At 35.5% G+C, this 22444-nt stretch overlaps 4 protein-coding genes and 1 pseudogene across 4 annotated transcripts; 3 read left to right on the top strand and 2 right to left on the bottom strand.

The window, feature by feature from the left end:
* Positions 1-17: 17 nt before the first annotated feature.
* Positions 18-1308, bottom strand: LOC146137646 (deubiquitinase OTUD6B-like). Its single transcript, XM_083393963.1, has one exon. It carries the CDS (start codon positions 1273-1275, stop codon positions 385-387), a length of 891 nt encoding a protein of 296 aa, XP_083250089.1. The 5' UTR covers positions 1276-1308; the 3' UTR covers positions 18-384.
* Positions 1309-9305: 7997 nt separating this feature from the next.
* On the top strand, positions 9306-9566 carry LOC146137645 (selenoprotein W pseudogene; annotated as a pseudogene).
* Positions 9567-11185: 1619 nt separating this feature from the next.
* On the top strand, positions 11186-16954 carry LOC146137644 (zinc finger protein 474-like). Its single transcript, XM_083393959.1, has 10 exons — positions 11186-11408; positions 11738-11847; positions 12227-12341; positions 12621-12783; positions 12963-13208; positions 13912-14092; positions 14623-14731; positions 15116-15256; positions 15869-16067; positions 16582-16954. Exons 1-10 carry the CDS (start codon positions 11262-11264, stop codon positions 16725-16727), a joined length of 1557 nt encoding a protein of 518 aa, XP_083250085.1. The 5' UTR covers positions 11186-11261; the 3' UTR covers positions 16728-16954.
* Positions 16955-17045: 91 nt separating this feature from the next.
* On the bottom strand, positions 17046-18421 carry LOC146137643 (nicotinate-nucleotide pyrophosphorylase [carboxylating]-like). The gene is made up of 4 exons (XM_083394406.1): positions 18007-18421; positions 17658-17821; positions 17317-17445; positions 17046-17240 (listed from the first exon to the last, which is right to left on the bottom strand). Exons 1-4 carry the CDS (start codon positions 18419-18421, stop codon positions 17046-17048), a joined length of 903 nt encoding a protein of 300 aa, XP_083250532.1.
* Positions 18422-19915: 1494 nt separating this feature from the next.
* On the top strand, positions 19916-21764 carry LOC146137642 (haloacid dehalogenase-like hydrolase domain-containing protein 3). Its single transcript, XM_083394073.1, has 2 exons — positions 19916-20482; positions 20632-21764. Exons 1-2 carry the CDS (start codon positions 19963-19965, stop codon positions 20943-20945), a joined length of 834 nt encoding a protein of 277 aa, XP_083250199.1. The 5' UTR covers positions 19916-19962; the 3' UTR covers positions 20946-21764.
* The last annotated feature ends 680 nt before the right edge of the window (positions 21765-22444 follow it).

Below are 22444 nucleotides of genomic sequence, written 5' to 3'. Positions count from 1 at the left end.
GATTAAACCCTTAAATGTTGATTGTGTCCATCAGAAAAGTGGTTCATTGGAAAAAGTGTTGTGAAATATTCTTAAATAAGCAGGAAGTCATTATTTTTATTGTCATTATTGCACAAAAAATACTGAAAATTAGCAAGGAACAATGTTTTAAAAACACCAATTAAGGATTGCTGATAGCAGTCTTTTACACGTAAAAAACTAATCGAAAAAATTTGTAAAAGTAGTGTGGAATCTGTAACTTACCAAGGTAATTTTGTTTGATTTGATAAAATCCATCCTAGTTCAAGGCAACAGTTTAAAAATTGACAAGCTACAAAGAGCAACTCTAAATATGACTTTTTCAACTAGACTAATTCACAATTATTATCTAGGAAGCTCCTTTGATCAGCTTACTTCATCTTCATGCAAACTTGTTTCCAATGCTTTTACAGAATTGTAGTGGGCACCAAGACCAAGCTCATGTCGATGAAAAGTCACAATAACCGGATTTTTGTTGTACTCTTCACCGACAATCACTGCAGGCGAATGAGCCTGAATCACATGAATTGGCCGGTGGATTACATTCGCAAGCGCCCGTAATTCCAGCTGCCCGCCCCAAACGCCAGCTGTGTTAACATCATCGCAATATTTGTCAAACTCCTCTCCTGTGAATTGGTTTCCCTCTGCATTGGTTAAAAACGGTAGAAAATCATCTTTGTGTTGGATCATGTAGCTTGACACTTTGGCCCGTAATTCACTTAAATCCACCAACTCGGTATCGCATAACTGGTCCTGGACTGCCGAATACATGCAGTCACCGTCAGAGCGAATCTGCTTAATAGCCAGCCGCATTTTAGTGAGAATACCTTTGATGTCTTCTTCTTCTTTATAGCGAGCAGTGTTGGCATAATCCTCTTCTGCCTCTTTGCATCTCGCAGCAAGCTCTTTCGCCTTCAAGCTCTTTTTGTCTCGCTTTTTCTGGGCTTTGCTCAGCTTTGGAGACTTCTTCTCCTGTGGAGCTTCGGCAATCGTCAGGGAGTTTATACCAATATCTTGAACCCCGGTGGATACGTTATTCTTTTCAAAGGCCTCAAGTTCTTTTTCGTGCCTTGTAGTCAGTTCATGTTCCAGCTCGATAATCTTAATCTTGGATTGCTTGGCCTGTTTTTTGTCACCTTTCGGAACACTCTTTTTTATGGCTTGTATTTCAGTCTGCAGTAACTTCTTTTCCTTTCGGTGACGGGAAAGCAACTGTTGGCGAGGACTTTCTTCACCATCTTCTTCATTATCTGACATTTTCCTATGTATCACTATTAAAAACGAAGTGGAGATTCTATATACGGAAAGAACAAACAAATTTAATTTAAACTAATAAAAGGATCAAGTGGTAGATGCAAACCCAACTGCTTTCCATAATTTGTGACCGCCAAAGATCCGGCCAATTTTTTTCAAAGCTATTTTTCATTGTAACCTAGCAATATTTCACACCAAATGATGTCAGTGATACGGTTAAGGGCTGCACTTATACGGTTAAGGGCTACACTTAAAGAACTTTGGCAGGAAGTCACTTGAATACAAAAAACTAGAGCCTACTATGAGCCCAGTCTACATTTTGTGACGGGTGCACACCTCAAATTTGCACAACTGGAATAAGGTTTTTTCTAAAATTTGCAAGGCTGACAATAGAGTGCTATACTGGGAACCATCAACATGACTTTTTGCCAGCTGAGCACATTTTACAGCAATTTTACGGCACACATCTGCACATCCAAAATCTTGACGTGTGAGCCCTGTAATTGATTATACTTCAAGAAACATATAGCAGACGAATATATTTTAAATGGTATTCCGATGTATAAGACCACACTTAGTTTTCCTAAAGGAAGGGGCTATTTGCCCGGCAACCCGTTACCGAACTTCAAACTTCAAAGTATGGTAATTCTCGACCATTTTCCATATATGGACAAATAAGCCGGTTCCCCAATTTCAATATTTTTTCAATAATTTTCAATATTTTTTTTTAAGTTGTTTAGCGGCTCAAGAATTAGCTTGTAATTGCAACTAAGAGTACCTTCTTGTACTATGCTTTAGCTGCACAATATTTGGATTAGGTGATGGTTAGTGTTTGGGTGAGGGAGGGTCAAGTATAATTATATTTATTATTTAGTAATATTACTTAAACTACCCAAACGCTAACACGGACCTTAACCTTAATAATGAAAAATATAATATATATATATATAATATAATAATAATATATAATATAATTTTTGCTTTATAACAAACAACTTGCCCATTTTTAGATAAAAAAAATTGGCGTTTTAGCATCACGCCAAGTTAACATGCAAAAAGTAGTTTAATAATTAAGAGAGGTATAGAAACTAAAACGTCAATTTGGATTTTATTTTCAATTAATTAATATTTTAAACATTTTCCAGGTATATAAAAAAACTGGTATCGGTAACGGCACAACAAAGTGATAGCGGTTGATCTCTGCTTTGAAAACTGAAGTTTGTTGACGGCTTTAGCAATAAATTTTGAAAATTTGTTTGCAGTAGTGCGAATTTTGAAGTTGGGGAAGCGGGCGAGTCAGGCAATTAGCCTTTTCCTTTCCCAAATAACCTGCAGCAAAAAATAACCTGTGAGAGCTGTATGTAGCTCTGAACCTGCAGGTTGCCGACAATGTGAGCTACAACCGTTAAAAATTGGTTTGTATATATATTTTTAATGGAAAATGCTATTTACCGGCCACCAAATTAGTTCAAATCGACACATAACAACTAAGGGGTGCAAGTGTAAAAGAGCAATCAGGTCAAATAGCATATATAGGCACCTCCCAGGTTGGAAAGTTTGGCCTAAATCCCCCGCGCAGTAGCACTTTCAGCCGCGGTCACAGCCGCGCATTTTATAGAAAATGTGTTCAGCCGCGCAAATCTGACTCGAGCAAATGCGCAAAACTTCAGCCGCGCAAACTTTTGTATGAAACTTAACAAGCACAAAAAAAATTGGCGGGCCGCATACTGAAGTTGCATAACATTTTTTAACGCTAGTTTATAAGACGTATATAATATAATACATCATATAGAATCACTTGCGAAACGCTAAAAACGCACAGTTAGGCGATTTGGTCACGCATCAGTGGACAACGGTCACGTGTTTAGTGACGTCAAATTAGGCAATTTCGAGTAATATTGTATATTAAATGCTATACTATCCAACTTTTTAAATATTTACCTGCGCACTGCGCCCGCACACCAACCAAAAATTGCGCAGTGATTCAAGTATTATATGAACGCTGTAAGTTTAATATAAATTCGCAATTTACAACTTTCGGTAGCCTGATGGTTTATTTTCAGCCGCGCAAGTTCAAGTCGAAATTTTATTTTCAGCCGCGCAATTTTTCAGCTGCAAAACATCTCCCCCGCGCAATATCCAAAGTTTCCAATCTGGGGCACCTCCTCAACTCGGTTAACAAAGTAATATAAATCCATTTCCAAAAAAATCATTGGCGCTGGTCTAGAATCCTACCATAATGAATATATTAATACTTGACCCACCCTTACCCAAACACTAACCGACACCCTAACTCAAATATTGTGCGTAGTTTTAATAATGTGGTAGGATTCTAGACCAGCACCAAATCATTGAAATAGTCAAATAGCCAGCACTTTCAGTTTTAATATTAGTTAATCATATAATTTTCTGTTTTCTAATATAAAGCATGTTTACCTCTTTAGGATACTTCGATGTGACAACAATATTAAATAACAATATGCACTTAATTTAAACTGAAGTATAATTCTAAACGTGTTGATCAAATCTCGCTTCAACTTCAAAAAACTTGTTTTTCAGAGGGTTAAGATTTAGTCGATTTTACAAATTGAGTTTTTCAATTTACAACTAACAATTATAAATTATAACTGACGTTATTTTCTTCTGGGTCTAACGATTTTTACTGAAATTATATAAACCTTTGCAATTCACTGTACTATAACTGTACTCAAGGATTTAAGTTTAAATTAGTGTTACAATGATAATACAAAATCGCGACATCGAGCGGATCAACTCTGACTAAAAGTAGCGGTTATACAATTTAATGTAAATAGTTTAGGTGTTTTTAACTTCAAAACTAGTGAAATTTCAATATAAATTGAAAATAGGTTTTAATTAAAAGAATAGTAAACGTAGTAATCATTTTTCCGGGATAAATTATTGGTCGTATTTATGGATAATTGATTTTTACCAATCGTTCAAGCGTAAAAGTTGTCAACACCTTGCAATGGTTGCTATCAACGCTACGAGTGACGAGCCAACTTAGCCATGAACAAAATTTGACCATAATTGTCATTTCGGCGAACTCATTTTTCGTAATTTTTTTTATTTTTCAACAGTATATTTTTCGACTGTTCACCACATAGCAAGCATATTGTAAATTAAAAGATAAAGCAAATTTACAAAAACTTGTTAGGAAAAAAGGTTTGGCAACTCAAGAACGCTTAGCATAAACATTGATACCGGTACTCAATATAACAAAGCTGTTAACATATCAAAAGTACAACGAAAGCCATCGCAGACTCACCGAGTCTGTTGATCTATGATGCAAGCAGGGCAGACTAGAAAAACAACTAGCCTGCAGTGATCAGGTTCGAACTCACGACCTCCGGTCAAGCCGGGACAGTCGCTCTACCAACTGAGCTATGCAGGCTCAGAAGTACTTATTATTCTTTTAATAATTTTTTTAAAGCTAATTATTGGCTAAAGAATTACTATCAACAAGGGTGATTTTAAAAATTATTCTCTATGAGGAAGTTTATAAAAATCGCTATGATGCTAGTATAGAACACATGAAATAAAATAAGATTGATCTCCCATTCACCTAATTAAGAATTTACAGCGAACGGACTTTAAAAAAAAAAAAGCGTGATATTCGTCAAAAGTTCAATATTTTTACTCGTAGATACGAAATCAAGGGCGATTATGAAAACTATCCTCTCTAAGAAAGTTTGTAAAAATCCCTTAGTTGCTAGTATACAACACATTAAACAAAATTAACATAGGTCTCCCACTCATATAATTAAAAAATGTACAGCAAAATGACTTTTTCGAAGCCTAACATTCCTAAAAATGGACGCAATTTTACTCGTAGAGAAGTCAAGGGCGATTTTTAATTATCTTCTTCAAGGAAGTTTATAAAATTCGCTATTCTGCTATTGGAACACATGAACCAAAATAAGATTGGTCTCCCACCCACCTAATTAAGAAATTTACAGCAAACTGACTTTTTAGAGCCTAATATTCGTCAAAATTAAAATATATTTACTCGTAGAGGCGATATCAAGGGCGATTTTGAAAACTATCTTCTCTAAGGAAGTTTATAAAATCGCTATGCTGCTACTGTGGAACACATGCACTTAATGCCAAATAATTGGAACTGAACGATCTAGATCTAGAGCAGGGGTCAGTAACCTATTGTGTCTCTTTGTGTGACACCATATGGCTCTTTTGATTAAAAAATCTTGCTTGCAGAAAAATCTATGCTATTATTTCTCAGCATGATCTCACATAAAACTTCACGCGGGGATTTCCTAACTTCATTTTTTTCTTTTTTTAACACACAATTTTTCGGCGCTTGAATCTTTGTTTTTCGAGACTGTTATCCCGTTTGAAGGAATCTAATTATCCAAGAGGTCCTATTCTTTCAACGAAAATCCGTAATCAAAGTTGCGCAAACTTAGCTTTAAATGAGAACTAAATAAACGGCCCTGCTCAATTTACTATGTATTTTGCCAACTTAAAACTATGATGTTAAAAAAAATATTATAGGGCACTCATGGAAATGCAGCGAGGAATGTTTGGCTTATATGGCTCCCTTAGCTCAAAAGTTGCCTGACCCCTGAGTTCTAGAGTTTAAAAACACGTGTTTATGTAAAATTGTCATAATCGTAGAAATTCAGATCACTTTCAGTAAACGCAAGCAGTCTTTCTGTTTTCCGACAAAACTTACGCAGTAATATCCAATACAGCATAAGATCAAAATCGTCTGAATAAGACCTAAATCTGACAAAAGGCCTAAAATGGCCATTATAACGCCCGAACCTGTGGGTAGAGGGTATGGGACGATCGGGGGCGATCGGTCTGGCATCGGCAGTTTTGGTGCCAATGTTTGGACGCCATAGTTTAACCGGCGCCGTCCGCTGTTTTGGCACCGGATTTTTGGTCCTGTTCGGGGTTATTGGTGGGTAATGGGTGGGGTTAGAAAATGGGTTAGTGTTGAATAGGGGAGTTAGTGATGTATTTAGGGGTGGGGTTTGGGGTTAGGTAAAGTGTTGTTCAGGCCTGATTTTGACCTTTTAGGACTTATTCCGACGGATTTATGACTTATTCCGATTTAGACGGAACTAATAGGCTACCATTAGGTATTAGTCCTATTTTGGCTTTATTCCGAATTGCGTTTTATTCTGACGTTGGTGGTGTTCTTATCTCGGTCTTATATAAATGGAGTCCTTTTTAGCCTATCATCCTTGGGGTTAGATTTATGCTCATTGGTCGCAACACAGTACGCCTTACATTCATAGTGACTTATCCAAAAGGTAATTCTCTTGTAGCAATAATGAGGCATTGTGGTAAAATTATGGTACCGGTAACTAAAAACACTTGCAACGCACCTTTATGTGATTATACGTACCGGTATAGTAGTAGAATTTTTTAGCTTCCCATGAACCAAATCGCTCTATCACAAAACCCGAGCTTCCCCTTTTTGTTATTTTTTTGCGCTATTTTGCAGGCTTGATAAATTTGCAAGGACTTGTAAGTTAACTTGCTGGAAGGCGCACGTATTTCTGCTATCTGTTTGATGCATTAACAGAAACCAGACTTACGCGGGGTGTTTTTCTGGACGCCGTGCGCGGCAAGGTCAGTCTTAGTAAATGGAATGTTGTTGTTATATCATAAATATAAGTGTTTCTACTCAAATTATACGATAGCTTAAACCAGGGGTCGGCAACATTTTCTTATAGTGGCCGGCCTAACTCAAACCCAGGTCTCGGCGGTAATTAATAACAACTATACTTTTGTTAAAACGTGTATAGTTTGAAGCATTTTATTATAACTTCTGTTAATCAAGGGAGGACCTAGGATATTTTTCATTTGAAAATGAGTCTAATTAGCCTAAATTTAAAGAAAAACATGTGTTTGTTTGGCTTTACACAGTTACAATAGACAAAAATATTGGGAACGGCCTCTTTACCAGTTTGCAAAACAGGTGGCGGGCCGGATGATTTACATTGGCGGGCCGGATCCCGCTGGTCCGCGGGCTGTAGGTTGCCGACCCCTGGCTTAAACTACTAGGATGGTTTCCACCACTAAAATAGGGTTGCCATATGTTGAAACGCGAAAGTCCCTAACAAATTTACCGCGGTTGCATTAGACAATTCAAGATCAGGGTAGGGACCTAAAAAAATCAGAAATGATGTCAAAAAGTTAACTTAAAACGTGACGTATTTTCAATGGTGCGATGAGACGCACGGCGCATTCTGGCTGATCCGATTTCAACAAAACGGACTAGGCATAACTTTTTTCCTTTACACAGTTTTACCGTGTTTATGGGAACTGATGTGCGATTTTATATCCGCGCTACCTTTGTATGAAACCGATATATATGTGCCTGGGTTGCAAACTAAACATTCTGCTTCACATTCATATTCTACCATTTCTGAAGCATGGATATTTTACTTGTGTTTCACTCTTGAATTACCAGATCTTAAATTTATTTTATCGTTGAAATAAATTTAAAATCTTAGCAAACTCAGCTGGAATCTGTAAAAGAGATGATGTTTGTTATAGCAATTCGGCTAATAAACAGCAGATTGGCCAGATGTGCCTAAAAAAAGTGTGCCTAGCCAAATAATTAGACTTTAAACAACTTAAAAAAAGTGTAAAATGATATTTACCTGCAACTCCATATTTGATAAAGAAAACAATATTGAATTTGCTTGTTTAGAGTTTGTCATCCTTTAGCTTGCAGTTAAAAAATTAAAATACATGCTGGGTAAAATTTTCTAACTGAGATTATTAAAATAGAACGCAAAACGCAAAAACTCTTTTCAAAAGCATAAACAAAATGATTAAAAAGCCATGAACTTGGTAATGTGTGACGTAACAATGAACCGCATTTGCAAACAATCAACAGTATTTGCACTTGCGAGTTATACTCTCTGTGAAAATGTGTTCTATTTATTAAACAGTACAAAGACTTAACCAGTTTTGGTATTAACAAATATCGTTTTCGATATTGTTGATGTAGCGTTGTAACTTTGAGCAACAACGCCTAACATCCGCTCATACATTCACAGCAACACACTCATTGTAGATCAAAGCGTTTATGTTTTTAAAAATGCGCTGTGTGTAATGTGCATTATTTGTGGTTAGAAGGAAGTGTATCACATGCCGACTTGGACAACTAGATTTGTTTTAGTTTTTTTAATATTACATTAGAATTAAAATTAGAGCAATTCAGTTGTTTTCCAAATTAGATTAAGCATAGAATTTGATAATTTTGAGTTTTCTCAAACAAGATTAGAATCAGAATTACGAAATTCTTTAAATAAACAAATTTGAACTAGAATTACATTTGATTAGTCACAATTAACTTCATTTAAATCGAGAAGTATTCCAATAAGAATGTGAATGGTAAATATATGTGTGCTAATTTTGATGCCTTTTGGCATAGCATATGCTTTTCAGGCTGTAAAAATTAGTTGCAACCAAAGAGTTTAAATTCAAATTATTTGTTTTGACTAAGAGACTAAAATGCCGTTAGACAAAGTAGCATTCTTGTTAAAATCCGAATTAGATTAGAATTAGAATTAGAGCACACAAGCAATTCACAAATTAAATTAGAGTTAGTCGCATTTTGCTCTAATTCGTTGAATACTAAAATTATCTAGCTGTCCATGTCTGCTGACATTCTCGTCAAGGATTAAAATTAGTGCGATTTTAAAATGAGTTTGACCGAATCAATGGTTTGGAACATACAACGCTTAAAATGATAGCCTTATATTTTTGATTAAAAGTTGTAGCCTAAATCAGGTGTCCCTTTTCAAATAAGTTTTAATATTTATTTGTTTTGCTACAAAAAACGTTTACGTTTTTACTGGTGTAAACTTCTTGCAGACCATATCGCGTTAAATAACATACTGTTGTATTTCATAACCTGATGCTGTTTTTATATCTGTTCTGCTTAATTATTAAACCTTTATGTGCGTTAAAACATTTATTTATTTATTTCATTACAACCCTTGTTTAGGAAAATTCACCATTGACACCTGATGGGGGTTGTCGTTAGAGTTGAATATTGTGGCGGCTGTGGTTATCGCCCAAAGTACGAAAAACTTAAGGACTATCTAAAAAAGACGGTTTTCGGAGTGGTGGAGTACACATCATACGCGTCGCCTCAATTAACAGGAAAATTTGAGGTCTTTGTCAACGGATATCTTGTTCATTCAAAGAAAAACGGCGATGGCTTTGTGGACAGCGACATCAAACGCAACAAGATCTCCCAAGCTATTAGAGATGCTCTTGAGAAATAAACGAAAATACAATTTAATTGCAATATTTTTTTAATGTTAAAACAATCATGCTTTTCACTGTTAATACTATAACGTTAGAAAAAACACACGCTGATCGAATACAACATGAAATTATTGTTTCACCTACTCCTTTGGTCATATTTAAACAAGCGTAGCTATTTTATTAAATTATGTTTTCTGTCGATTCGTACTTTGCAAAGTGAAAAAAATAAAGCACGAAACACAAGGGCGAAGTGACAATTAAGCAACTAATTTAGCCATCCAAACAGAAAAAAGGCATATGTGAGAAAAACAAGATGAGGATATCTCATTTTAGGAAAAACTTTTTTCCAAATTTCAAAACCCTTGCCAGAAACTTTTCTGGTGCCTGTCATCAGAAAATGGAGCGAATACACAATAAGACCTAAAAAGAAACAATACCTAAAGCTGAAAATCTACAAAACCATAGTATTAAGACCAACGACATAATAAAGCCAAACACGCAGTAATATACACGAAAGAATATACGGTCCTCATCGTCCGAGTCCTAAAACTACCGGAATAAGCACTAAATAGCCAAAATAACGCGTAAAACTGATAGGTATATAGAGGGTATAGGACGATCGGGGGCCATGGCTCTGGCATCGGCCGTTTTGGTGTCGATGTATGGGCGCCCTAGTTTTAATGGCGCCGCTGTTGTGGCACCGGATTTATTGGCCCAGGTTGTTGGTGAGTAATGGGAGGAGTTAGAAAATGGTATAGGGTTGAAATTATTAGGGAAGTTAGTGAATGTTGCTGGTCTTTTCATCTTATGGCTGGAGTAGCGTCTTTGAACCATGCTTTGAACTGTTAGAACAGCGATGGGAAACGACTTATGGGGCGAAAGTTTAACTATCTTTATGTTGTTCAGTGATGTTTAAACATGTAACATAGCGATTTAAAAAAAAATTGTCGGTGAATAAAGTGATTTAAAACTTTGGTACTTTTTCGCTCCAGACATTGTGTTTTTTCTGTATACATTAATTTATTATTATTGGTCGTATTCATGGATATCTTAGAATTGATGTTTACCAATCGTTCAAGCGTAAAAGTAGTCAACACCTTCCAATGGTTGCTATCAACGCTACGAGTGACGAGCCAACTTAGCCGTGAACAAAAATAGCTAGATTAAATTAAAAAACGGGGAGCTGGCCTAGAATCCTACCACAGCGTTCAAACGATTAGTAAAAGGGTTAGCGTTTGGGTGTGGGTGGGTCAATATTAGTATCTTTATCATTTAATAATAATACTTGGCCCACCCAAACGCTTGGTTGGCTATTCTTATTGTTTTTCAAACACTTTCTAAAGTATTATTGTTAACAATTAACGGCGCAAGTCTAGAGTCCTACCACAGTGTTAAAACATTTTTAAAACAAGGAACAATATTTGGCTTAGGGTGTCGGTTAGTGTTTGGGTGAGGGTGGGCTAGGTAATATTATTTAATAATATTGCTTAACCTACCCCAACCTAATCTTTAACCCTAACCCAAATTATGTTTGTTTGGTAGGATTCTAGGCCAGCGCCCAATTAACTATATACCATAAAGGGCTATTTCATTAATCTAATTTAATAAATGAACAATCTTATTTTAACAGGTTTCTTCAAAGGTTTATTCAAGATGACAAAATATGCTCAAGTTAATTATGCCTGCTCGTAATTAAGCTTTGCAAGTAGCCCATGAGCCCACCGGGTTTCAAAACATGCTACATTTGTGGCAGGGATTTTGGTTCCAAATCGATTGATATCCACGAGCCCCGCTGCCTTGAGAAATGGGAACAAGACAACCAAAAGTTGCCAAAGCATTCTCAACGAAAACCCCCACAGGTCAGGAAATATGCATCTCACCAAAAAAAGATCAGGGATACAAATGCTAGCTATCATTTTCTTACTAGACATGTTGAGGCAACTATTAGGCTATAAATATTTTGCCTAATAGAAAAGTTGTAGGCCTATATGTGTTACAGAGTAGCATCTTGCTGAAGGTGTAATAAATACAATCTTTAACAATGGTTTAGTTATGATAATATGTATTTGAATATAACAATAATGTTTTTTGGCAACAGCATTTATGTGTTGTAGAAGTTTTGTGTTGGTCTACGTGCAACTAACATTAATATTATATCAAAATTAACTGGAAAACTACATCTATTCAGAAACCACAGCTACTTCCACATCTAGGAAATGGCAACAGTCGTTCAGCTGTGCGTGACTACAATGAGGTTGCTTGGAAATCAGCACAAGCACAATTGATGCCCTGCGAAAGGTTTGTCAAATATTTCCTTTCAAAGTATTATTAAACTAGGGGCTTAACTCAAGTCCAAGTACCTCATATGCCATGGAGTCAACTTACCAACAAAGCATTTATTGGAATCTTATATTATTTCTAGTCATGTTATATTTTAAAAATTATTCCACTATTGTGACATTTAACTGTTTTCCAAAATTAGCTTTAAATAAGTCCAAATTTTTTTTCTAGTTGATAAAAATAATATTTTCAGTGACTAGTTTTTGAAGTTGTTCCTCATACATTTCCCAATGAAGGGGGGATCAACTTTTATAAAAACGGCAGATGGTCTTCTGGATTACTGGCATGTTAGTTGTTGGTAGGCAAGGTTACAAGAATTTTAACAATTTTTTTTTAGATGTAGTAGAACCTTTTTACCCGATCGCTTAGAAGTTCACCTACGAAGCTGCAAAGGTATAAAACGCCCGGGAACGGTGGTTTTGTCAAAGAGACCCAAGCAAAGCAGTGGGAAGGTATTGTTCATTGAAACTATATTCAGTTTATTCCAAAGTTTGGAATTTAAACTAAAGAACCAAATTGAGATTGATTAAAAAAATCTTTGTCACCAATTTTAATTTACAAAATAAAATTGTTCAAGTTAAAAGAAATATCGGCTGCCACCATTTTAACTTTAATTTTTCAAAGACAAAATGCTGTCGAATTTTTAACATATTTAGATGTTAAAAAATCTTTTCTGTTATATTTCTTAAAACATTATGTAATTGGTATAACCCACGGCAATATTCTGTTAGCTCCATCATCCGGTAATAACATCAGAAAACACATTTGCCTCGGTGGATGACTTTCGAAATGGCAACATCGGACTGCAGCAAAAGCAAATACCTTCAATCACAAGCCATAACTCGCAAACATTGATGACAAACAAGAGGCATATGTTACAACAGCAACGGAAAGGTACCAAATATAGGCTGTGATATATAGTAAATATAAAAGGAATACTTTAGTAAAAAAAAAATTAAGATAAATACATGACTGTGATTTAGACCTATCACAGAATTGAAATTTTCAAACAAATGTATTTCTACGAAATAAAAAAACAAAACAATTGTTCCTAACTTGTTCAAGTGTTTTAGGTTCAGTCAGGGAAGTTAATAACCAGCCAAACAACAGAGTAAATACATATGGTCGTCCAATGAAGTCACTAACACCACAGCCCTCCCATCATGAGCCGGCACAGCCAAGGTCAATAAGAAGGTTGACCAGAGCCGATACCAGGTCAATGCCTGGAAATTCCATGTCACCCCGGCCACCTGAAAGAAGCAGACAATCGCTTCCGCTAAATGCCAGGAACAAAACTGTGGCGACAAGATACGACAAAGGTAAGTTCCAACGAATCTTTCAATAATATGCTCTCCTCGTGGTAAAGTTATACCAGTTGGTGTCAGTTTGTCTGTAAGGTCATTTGAAAGCTTAACAGTGTTTACAATTTTTTGTTGAAATAGGATTCAATAATTGTGAACAATAGACGTTTGTATAGACAACTTATATATATATTTATTTTATTGCAAGTTTGGATATTATTGATGTAATATGTGGTGAGATTCAGTATATTTTCAAAACAAATTTTTATAAAATATGCTCATTTTGTTTCGCGCAATCTGCAATTTCTGAAATCCGTTATTAAAAAAAAAAAGATATTAAAAAAAATAACCCAACCTATTTATTTTCTCCCATCAGTCACCTTTCTGTACCACAAAAAAACACAAACATGAGAATCCTGGTAAATTAATTTAGTGCTTGAAAAATTAATAAAAATACGATGAAGAGAATATGGTAATCAAGTGGTTTGTTTCCACTCCACAACAAAGCTTTGTTCCACGAGTACAGTTTAATCAGCTGCATTTTAAAGTATTTGATAAAGCACTTGTTAATATAAAAGCTTCCTTAAAAGCACAGCCTCACTATAGTAAACAAAGCACCTTCAATGTGAAATTTGATTTCATAAACCTTCAAGGCTTTACCAATATGCACTTCCACAACATTAAAATATCTTTGCAACAAACAGCTTTGGCCTTTTTCCAGTTTCCGGAAGTCTGCAAAACGAAAACATGACTCCAATCCGGTCGAGCTCACGTAGTTCTTTGAGTGCACGGCGGCCATTGTCCTCTCGCCAAAACATGACAACTCCTCTGTCTGTTGACAAGAGAAGCAGCACGCCACTCGAGTGTTCCCGGATACAGTTACAAGGAAGGGGGGCCCACAGGTAAGTGTGACAATCTCTATAAATATACATGTGTGTGTGTACTTCAGCCTTATTCACAAAACCAACAAAGACTGGTATGTGCTAGTTAGTTGGTGTTGCACTGATGTAGGCATGCTGACTATTTAGGTTACTAGCTGTAGAGGCATTAAAAGACTTACTTAAATGTTAGTTTGCTAAGACCTATAGAATTTTGCAGTCAATCAGACTGGCCTATTTAAAATTTTGTATTCTAACTTTTTTGCATTCATAAAGTTAGGTTCAGGCTGATTAACAATACTATTCCTGTGTAAATTTAACTGAAGCAAAAAAAAAAGTAAGAAAAATTGAAAAGTTTAATATGCTTTTTGTTGTTCTAATCGTTAAATTGTTTATCCTGCTTTCAAGATGTCAGATCTTGAACAATCAATGTTTGAGTATGTAGTATAGTGTACCTATCTATTTTGAGTAACCGTTTGGTTGTACCGTTACAGTCTACAAACTTTAAAGTAAACAGCCAACAAAATAATCCTTTTCTGATTATTGCAATGCAGAATTGAACGATTGGACACACCATCACAAAAGATTAGTTCGGAAAGTGTTACCAATGACGACTGCGAAAGCGTTATGTCTTTCAGGTCGCTGCGTCCTATAAGTAGAACGGTAAGCCAAAACACACTGTTGAGTCTTAATTAGGATCAGCAGCACCGAAATTAATAATGCATATACTACTCTGTACAGTACCTTAAATTAAAATCAGTACCCTAAAATAAAAAAATTTGACTTTCATATATAACTAGTAGAGTTAATATAGCCACGGCTGACATTTACTATTTAAAATGATAATTCACATGCTGGTTAGGGTAAAGGCTTTTATGCTATTTTACACGCAATATCTTATTTAAAAAAAAAAGTTGTGTAGTAAAATACAATGCCTACTTATTCATAGAGCAGAAAAACTGAACCAACCAACTTCCTATTCACCGAAAAAAAAATGGTTTTATCTATTGCTGAATAGCAACTTGACTATTTTTTTTTACTTAACAGTCTAATGTACCTTCGATTCGCTCAAGCCTGTCAACATCAAGATCGCGACTTGGCTTCGGAACAAAGCCTAGAGAAAAACTGCCGATGAAATCCATTACTCCGAACATTAAAATGTTTCAAGGAAAGCCAATCAGAGAAAAGGTGTACTATTATGACATACTTAACATTAAAAAATATTTTTAAGTTATAATAACATGCTACCAAAATGTGTTTTTATAATTTATAACAAATCCTATATTTTTGGAGTAATAAAAATTCTAATTTTATAAACAGTCCCAGAAATTTATGGACCCCACATTTTTAATAGCTAAAACCTGTGTTGTAACACATTTAAACAATATGTATGTATCAAACAGCATTACAAATGTTGTTACCCTTGAAGTATAAATATAACAGAAACCAGGGCTTTAGAGTTAGTTACGAAAAAAAAGTCACAAGTTTTCGACTAAGGCAAATTTACCCAACCAATCAGGTCCCGAGTCTGGCACCAACTATGTGGCCTGTATTCCACACATTAACGTAACCAAAATAGGGTGTATATACAGCGATTCATTCATAGTGGTGCTATATAACCAATCCACGCACAATACATGGCACTAATCTATCTTTACAATATACAGTTTGCAGCTTACCAATTTTAAAATTTGGTACTCGGTATGCACATGTTTTGGGACTAGGGTAATTCTATGTAGTCTTACTCGAGTCCCTAGTCAAATTCCAGCAAAATAACCAAATCCGTTTTTTTTTTCATAGCCAAGGCCTCCCCCCACAAAAGGGGCTGCTAGACCTCCGCCCTATGTTCTGTGTTACATCTGCGGTCGCAAGTACGGCTCGCAATCGATTATCATACACGAGCCGCAGTGTTTGGAAAAGTGGCGAGCGGAAAACAAACAACTGCCAAGACGATTGCAACGTCCCGAGCCGCGGAAACCAGAGGTTCAACCTATCAGTGGTTGGTGTATAATTATACTAGATTTAATATTTGACAACCTTATAAAAAAATTAGAAGTAGCATACATTCAAAATGTACAGAACCTAGAATGAAAATCACTTTTAATCTGGTACAATAGTATTATCTTCAAAGCATGTGGGCTAGCATACAAAACTTAAAGAAAACTACAGAAAAAGGTGACTTGCAATTTTTGTTAGAATGTCCACTTTAATTTTTTTTTTTTTTTACATTGTTTCACACATTAATTCATGCAGAGGCTTTAATATATTATTTCCATAATGGTAAAAATAAGAAATACAAATGTTAAAATTTATTTATCTTAAGCCACGCATTTTTTTTGCTATCTCTGGCTAAAAAATTGTATAACTTATAAACACCTTAACATTTAAATTACAAGTGAATGATGATGGGCATTCCATGGTGTATGGTTTTTTTTAATTAACTCTTATTACTGAGTTTAAAGTCTTTTGCTGCAATCTGTATTGTCAAAATGCAAATGGTAAAATTTTTTTAGCAAGTGGAAGCTACGATTTTGAAGCAGCAAATGAAGCAGCTTGGAAATCTGCACAAGAACAACTGGTTCCATGTGATCGCTGTGGGAGGACATTTCTTCCCGATCGGTTGATTGTTCATCAACGTTCGTGTAAAGGAAAGCGTTAAAATATTTTTGCAAACTAAGCAGTATTTCTCTTTAATGACATAACATTTCTACAACTGCCCTAATAGTGTTTTGGGATCAAGCAGTTTTCTTTTTTCTTTCTTTTCTTCCTCAAAACTTTAAATATCTTCAGAGTTTCAGTTTTTGTGCAACCAGATTTTTAGCAGTTTATAGATATGATTTATTTTTCTATTTGCGCGAAATGGTGTAATAAATATTGCTAAGAACACTATTGCATATTATAGGGACAATACATTGAAGCCTAACTTATAAAGCACCAATTAAAACAGGCAAAGTAATATCACAATTGGAAACATTATTTAAAATTTCCACAATTTTAGGATCTTCAAAGAAAAATCAACAGCTGGATAACCTTGGACAAGTTTTGAAGTAGATATAATATCGATGTTGGGCCCACAATAATCCGTTATGTTAGTATTATCTACTCCACCACTTGCCTCAATAAGAATGTGTGGAAATGCCTGCTTGACAGTTTTGGCTGGTTCATGAATAGCCTAAAAAACATCCTTAGTTACCAACGCAAGTATATGTGAAACTCACTAGATTTGTGTATTTGTATTGAGTTCCAACCTTGCCAACGAAGTTATCAAACATGATTATGTCAGCACCGGCTTTGGCAGCTTCCATGCCATCACTTAACGAAGAACATTCAACTTCGATTTTCACACTAAACCCAGCTTTTTTAACCATTTCAACAGCCTGAAAACAAGATTCAACAAGCATGCAATCATTAGATATAAATTATTGTCAGATATGCATCAGATGTTTGCTGTGTCAGATGTTAGCTTAACAAGCAAATAGAGGAAAATGTTGAATAAAGGTTTTTCATAATAAAAAAAAGATTTAAATGTGATAGATCTTAAATCAACCTATTTTGATACATATATTTATGTATTCAAACACATAGATACCTTTGTAATGCTTCCAGTGGCGTTGACATGGTTGTCTTTGAGCATCACCATTGATGAAAGGTTATACCGATGGGTATCTACACCAGCGATTAGCAAAGCATATTTCTCCACTAGTCTAAAACCAGGTGTTGTCTTGCGTGTCCCTGCAAGATGGCCCTTCCAGCCTAAATGCAATAATACAATATAAACATGTCACAATATTCTTATTATGCGAACAGAATGTTGAATTTAATATTACAATTCTGTGTGAAAAAAGATCAGCCGGTGACCAAAATTTTTCCAAAGGTGATATATAGAATGGCACACAATCAAACTAAAAACAAACAAACATGAACAATAATTATTTCACCTGCAGACTGAGTTTGCTTTAAAAACGATTGAGCGTTTGTTGCAATACCACTGGACCTACAAAGACAGTTTAAAGCTGTTCTTTCACCAGCCAAAATTTGACAGCAAGGACCGGTGACTTCAGCTACCTTCAGTTTTCCTTTGGGATCGATTTCAGCGCCTTCCTCCAAGAGCCATTTCACTTCGCAACCCAGCTCTTCAAAGATAGCATTAAAAAACGGCACACCGGCCAAAATACCCGGAGACTTAATAAACAAATGCGCAGTCTGTTGATTGCTGCCAACCACCATACCACCGAAATCAAAATTCGGAATGTCCTCTGTCAGCCAAGACTTAACCAATGCGGTCACACTGTGCTTTGGAAGTGCAAAGCTTAAATTGTTAGGGGAGATTTCGCGAGTCGGCCGGTTAGACATGTTTCATTCGCACAAACGTTACATATATATAAGCAAGTTTTACTGATAATTAAACAACATGCCTTTGCACGGTTGAGTTCGGCGTTACGCATGATTGAGCATGATCAGCTGTTATAACTTAGGTTGTTATTTGTTAACAAGTTCAAACTCAAAGAGAGTTTAACCACCCGATCCGTTAGAAATCAGTGCATTTCTAAGCAAAAAGGTCTACGACAATCAGGGCATCCAATGGCAGAAAAGTCTAGACTTTTAGACCTTGAGGTCCTGGCAATGCACTGATTTGGACCTTTAGGTAAACTCCCGGCGTAGATAAATTAAAAATATTCATTAAAAGTTCAGAAAAGATAACAAAAAGTATGAGATAGGATTAATAACACTTGACCCACCTAAACCCTAACGCTAACCCGAATCCTAACCCAAATAATGTGCATTATTTTAATAATTCTTTAAATGCTGGGGAAAAAGCCCAAACTCGGATGGTTTCTCGTCCATTGTATTTAAGATTATTACGTCACAAATTGAGGTATTGGGGCCTGAAGCGTTATAATTATTAAATTATCGCACATTATTTGGGTTAGGGCGCTGGTTAGCGTTTGGGTTTGGTTGGGTCAAGTATTTTTAAACTTAATCTTCTTATGCACATTTGTTAATGCAAATTAGTGCATTGTCCAAGACCTCAAGGTCTATAAGTCTAGACTTTTCTGCCTTAGGATGCGCTGATTGTCATAGACCTTTTTGCTTAGATATGCACTGATTTCTGACGGATCGGGTGGTTTAACCGGTGTTTGGTTTCGAAATTTAATTTTTAGTTGAAGTACCAATTCATAATTCGGAAGAAAAAAAATACTCAATTAAGTTCCAGTTCTCTGTGGTCAAAGTTACGCGTTTTACCTACCGCATATTTCAGTCGCATTTGTGACGCTGGTTTAGAATCGGGCACTTCTTTTTAACCCTAACACTTTTTTACAGTACCGGTAATGAAACGAGAACTTTGTCAAAATTGAAATTGCAGGAAAGAAAGAAATATAGGAGAATAAATATTATAATATTACTGAACTCACCCGAACCTAAACACTATCTTACACCCTAACCTAATTAATGTTAGCAATATCAACCCCGGACGAAAATGTGTAAGATTCTAGGAGGTTATACTGCTAACATTAAGTGCTGGGTTAAAGTGCAAGTTAGCGTTTATGTTTGGGTGGGTAGAGTATTATTATTATATTTATTCTCTCGCATTTATTTCTGCCTAGCGATTTCAATTTTGACAAATTGTTTTGTTAGTGTAAAAAATTGGTAGGATTCTAGACCAGCGTTGTATTTGTCTCTATGTTCTTACTATTTTTCGAGTTGACATTACTGTACAATACATTCATGAGCAAAAATAGGTCTTTAAAAATAAATGCAACATGAATATCTATGTGTGGTCCAGTTTTTTAAAAGTTTACCCACCATGAATAAATAACAGTTGTTTTAATCAAAAATGTAGGAAAATCATGTTGGGATTGGGATAATATCTTGTATAACGTTTTATTGCAAATATGCTCCTACCAAGAATCAGACTAATTACATTTGATGCCACTGGAACTCTGATGAAACACAAACGTCCAGCAGAAGACCAGTATGCTAAGGTAATTTCAAAGCATCTTGGCCAAACTTGTGATGTTTCTGTCATCAAACAATCCTTCAAGCAATGTTACAAAGAACATACCGCGGCAAGTCCACTCTTTGGTTTTCACAACGGTATTGCATGTGAAACATGGTGGATGTCTGTGTTTTTTGGAACACTTTTGCATGCTGGTGTTTTAAAACAGGCACAGTTGTTAAGACAAAGCACAAGTGGACTACATTTGTGGACAACAAATAACCATTCGAGCTCTGATACACTGAATCACATGTTTTATGACATCTATAACCACTTTCAGTGGGGAGAAATGCCCTTTGCTCACAGTGTTCTTGAAAGTTTAAGCACAAAGGTTAAAGACAAGGAAAATAAAATTGCTGTTGTTGGTGTTATTTCAAACAATGATGACCGGATTCCAAAGATATTAAACAAGACAGGTATTTTCTTCTTAAAAATCAGGATTTGGCATTTTAAGCATTTAAGCAATGTAATAAACACCTTTACAAGATAAGGTTTAAAGTTTTGTTTTACCTAAAATAGAAAATTAAATAAAATCTAGCCTTTAAAATTTAAATTTACTTGACAGGTTTGGGAATATTTGTCAACTTTGTAGTGACTTCGTACGAGGCAGGCTGTGAGAAACCAAACCTGGAAATTTTTCACAAGGCCTTGGCCAAGGCTAATCAAACAACAAACGTTGACCAGCCAATCAAAATAGAAGAAATGCTTCACATTGGAGACAGCCTAAGCAATGACTACTTTGGTGCTACAAATGCTGGTGCAAATGCACTGTTGTTAGACCCGCAGAGAGAACATGTTAACAATGAAAAAGTGAATCCCCATAATTGCATACCAGATTTACAAGCTTTATTTTCTAATGATTTGCAAATTTTACATTAATAATTGCTTAATTTATCTAAGACATTTTGTTTACACCCTTGTCCTTGCCTTTTTTATTTTTCAAGTTACACATTATAAAGGTGTTTTCTTGTTATTGCCAAAATATACATGAAAATAGAAAAGTAAGCTATTTTGAGTCACTTTAGACCAGTGGTCGGCAAAGTGTGTGCCACCGCCCAAATGTGGACCTTTTAGTGGACTGTGGCTAATAGATTTATCTTGGCTCATTGTTACATCACATGTCCTCTATTCAATGCCCCCTAAACTATACTTTCAGCCAACTTTAACTATGTAAATACAATTTTTTTAAACTTTGTACCAACCTTTATCCGTTTTACCTTAAACTATTCAGTCCAAGACAATATGTATTCTATGGCAGGATCTTGCGTCGTGTGACATAAACTCTACAAAGTTAAATTTTTGTTAAATTAAACTATAAATACTGTTATTTCAAACAATATTTCAATCTCTTCGATTTGCTTCATACTTCTCGTATCCTTTTAATTGAAGTTTTGGTAATTTGCAACAAATTAACGTATTTTTTCGCGCAGCGAACTTTTAGACTGAATTTAAGACGCATATTTCAGAACTAGTAAACATAAATCCTGCACCCTCCCCTGTTGTCGTAGTGGTTGGGCATTCAATAGATCCGGAAAAAGTATTTTGAGCCGCGACAAATAAAGCTTGCCGATCACTGCTTTCTACTATTGCCACAAATTGACATTTAATAAAACAAAATACAGTATATGTTTATCTACTCCTTACCCGTTTTATATCTGTATTTTTGATGTTTGAAATGTATGTTTTAAATTTATTAAATAAACCAACGGATATAAATTCATCAGATCGACAAAACATGCCTTTGCATTGCAAAAACATTTTGCCAAGAACTATGCCAGCCGTTACAGATTAAAACAGGCTGGTCCAAACCCAGGCCCGCGGGCCACATGCCATCATTTTTCGTGGCCTGCGAGCACTGTTGAATTATTGCAATGCGTACCGTTGACTGTTTACTCAAAGAAATAGTGACAAACGAACAGTAAGAATACTGCAATTGTTTGGTCATGATTCCATTTTTCCAATTATACCATTAAATAAACCAGATTCCTATCGCTCAACAAATTCGCAGCAGGGAGTAGCAAGGACGACTAATTTTGGTATGTGTTATAGGTTTATAACTAATGACCCGTTTGAGCCGCAGTGCGTCTTATGCGAAACTTTTCTAAAAATCTGGTTTTCACTGTGACTTTAGCCTAACGCGCTGACCCATTCCAAGATGAAATTTCAGCTAAATTGATCTGGTTAAAACCTTTTTGCGCAAAACGAAAACGTCTTTGTATTTGGCGATTGTGTAGTATGCAACATCTCTCTTAATTTTTTTGGTTTCCGTGAACATTCTTCGCTTATAAAATGTTGTTTTCTAACTGAAAAATATTGTCAAATACGCAAAAATTTTCGCGCTTCGCGCAAACCATTTTTCACGGTCCCATACCCTACGC

This window comes from Ascidiella aspersa, chromosome 7, assembly GCF_963924565.1.
Source record: "Ascidiella aspersa chromosome 7, kaAscAspe10.2, whole genome shotgun sequence".
NCBI classification, from domain to species: Eukaryota; Metazoa; Chordata; class Ascidiacea; order Phlebobranchia; family Ascidiidae; genus Ascidiella; species Ascidiella aspersa.
The sequence above is the reverse complement of the archived record's forward strand: the minus strand, read 5'-3'. Positions and strand labels throughout refer to the sequence as shown.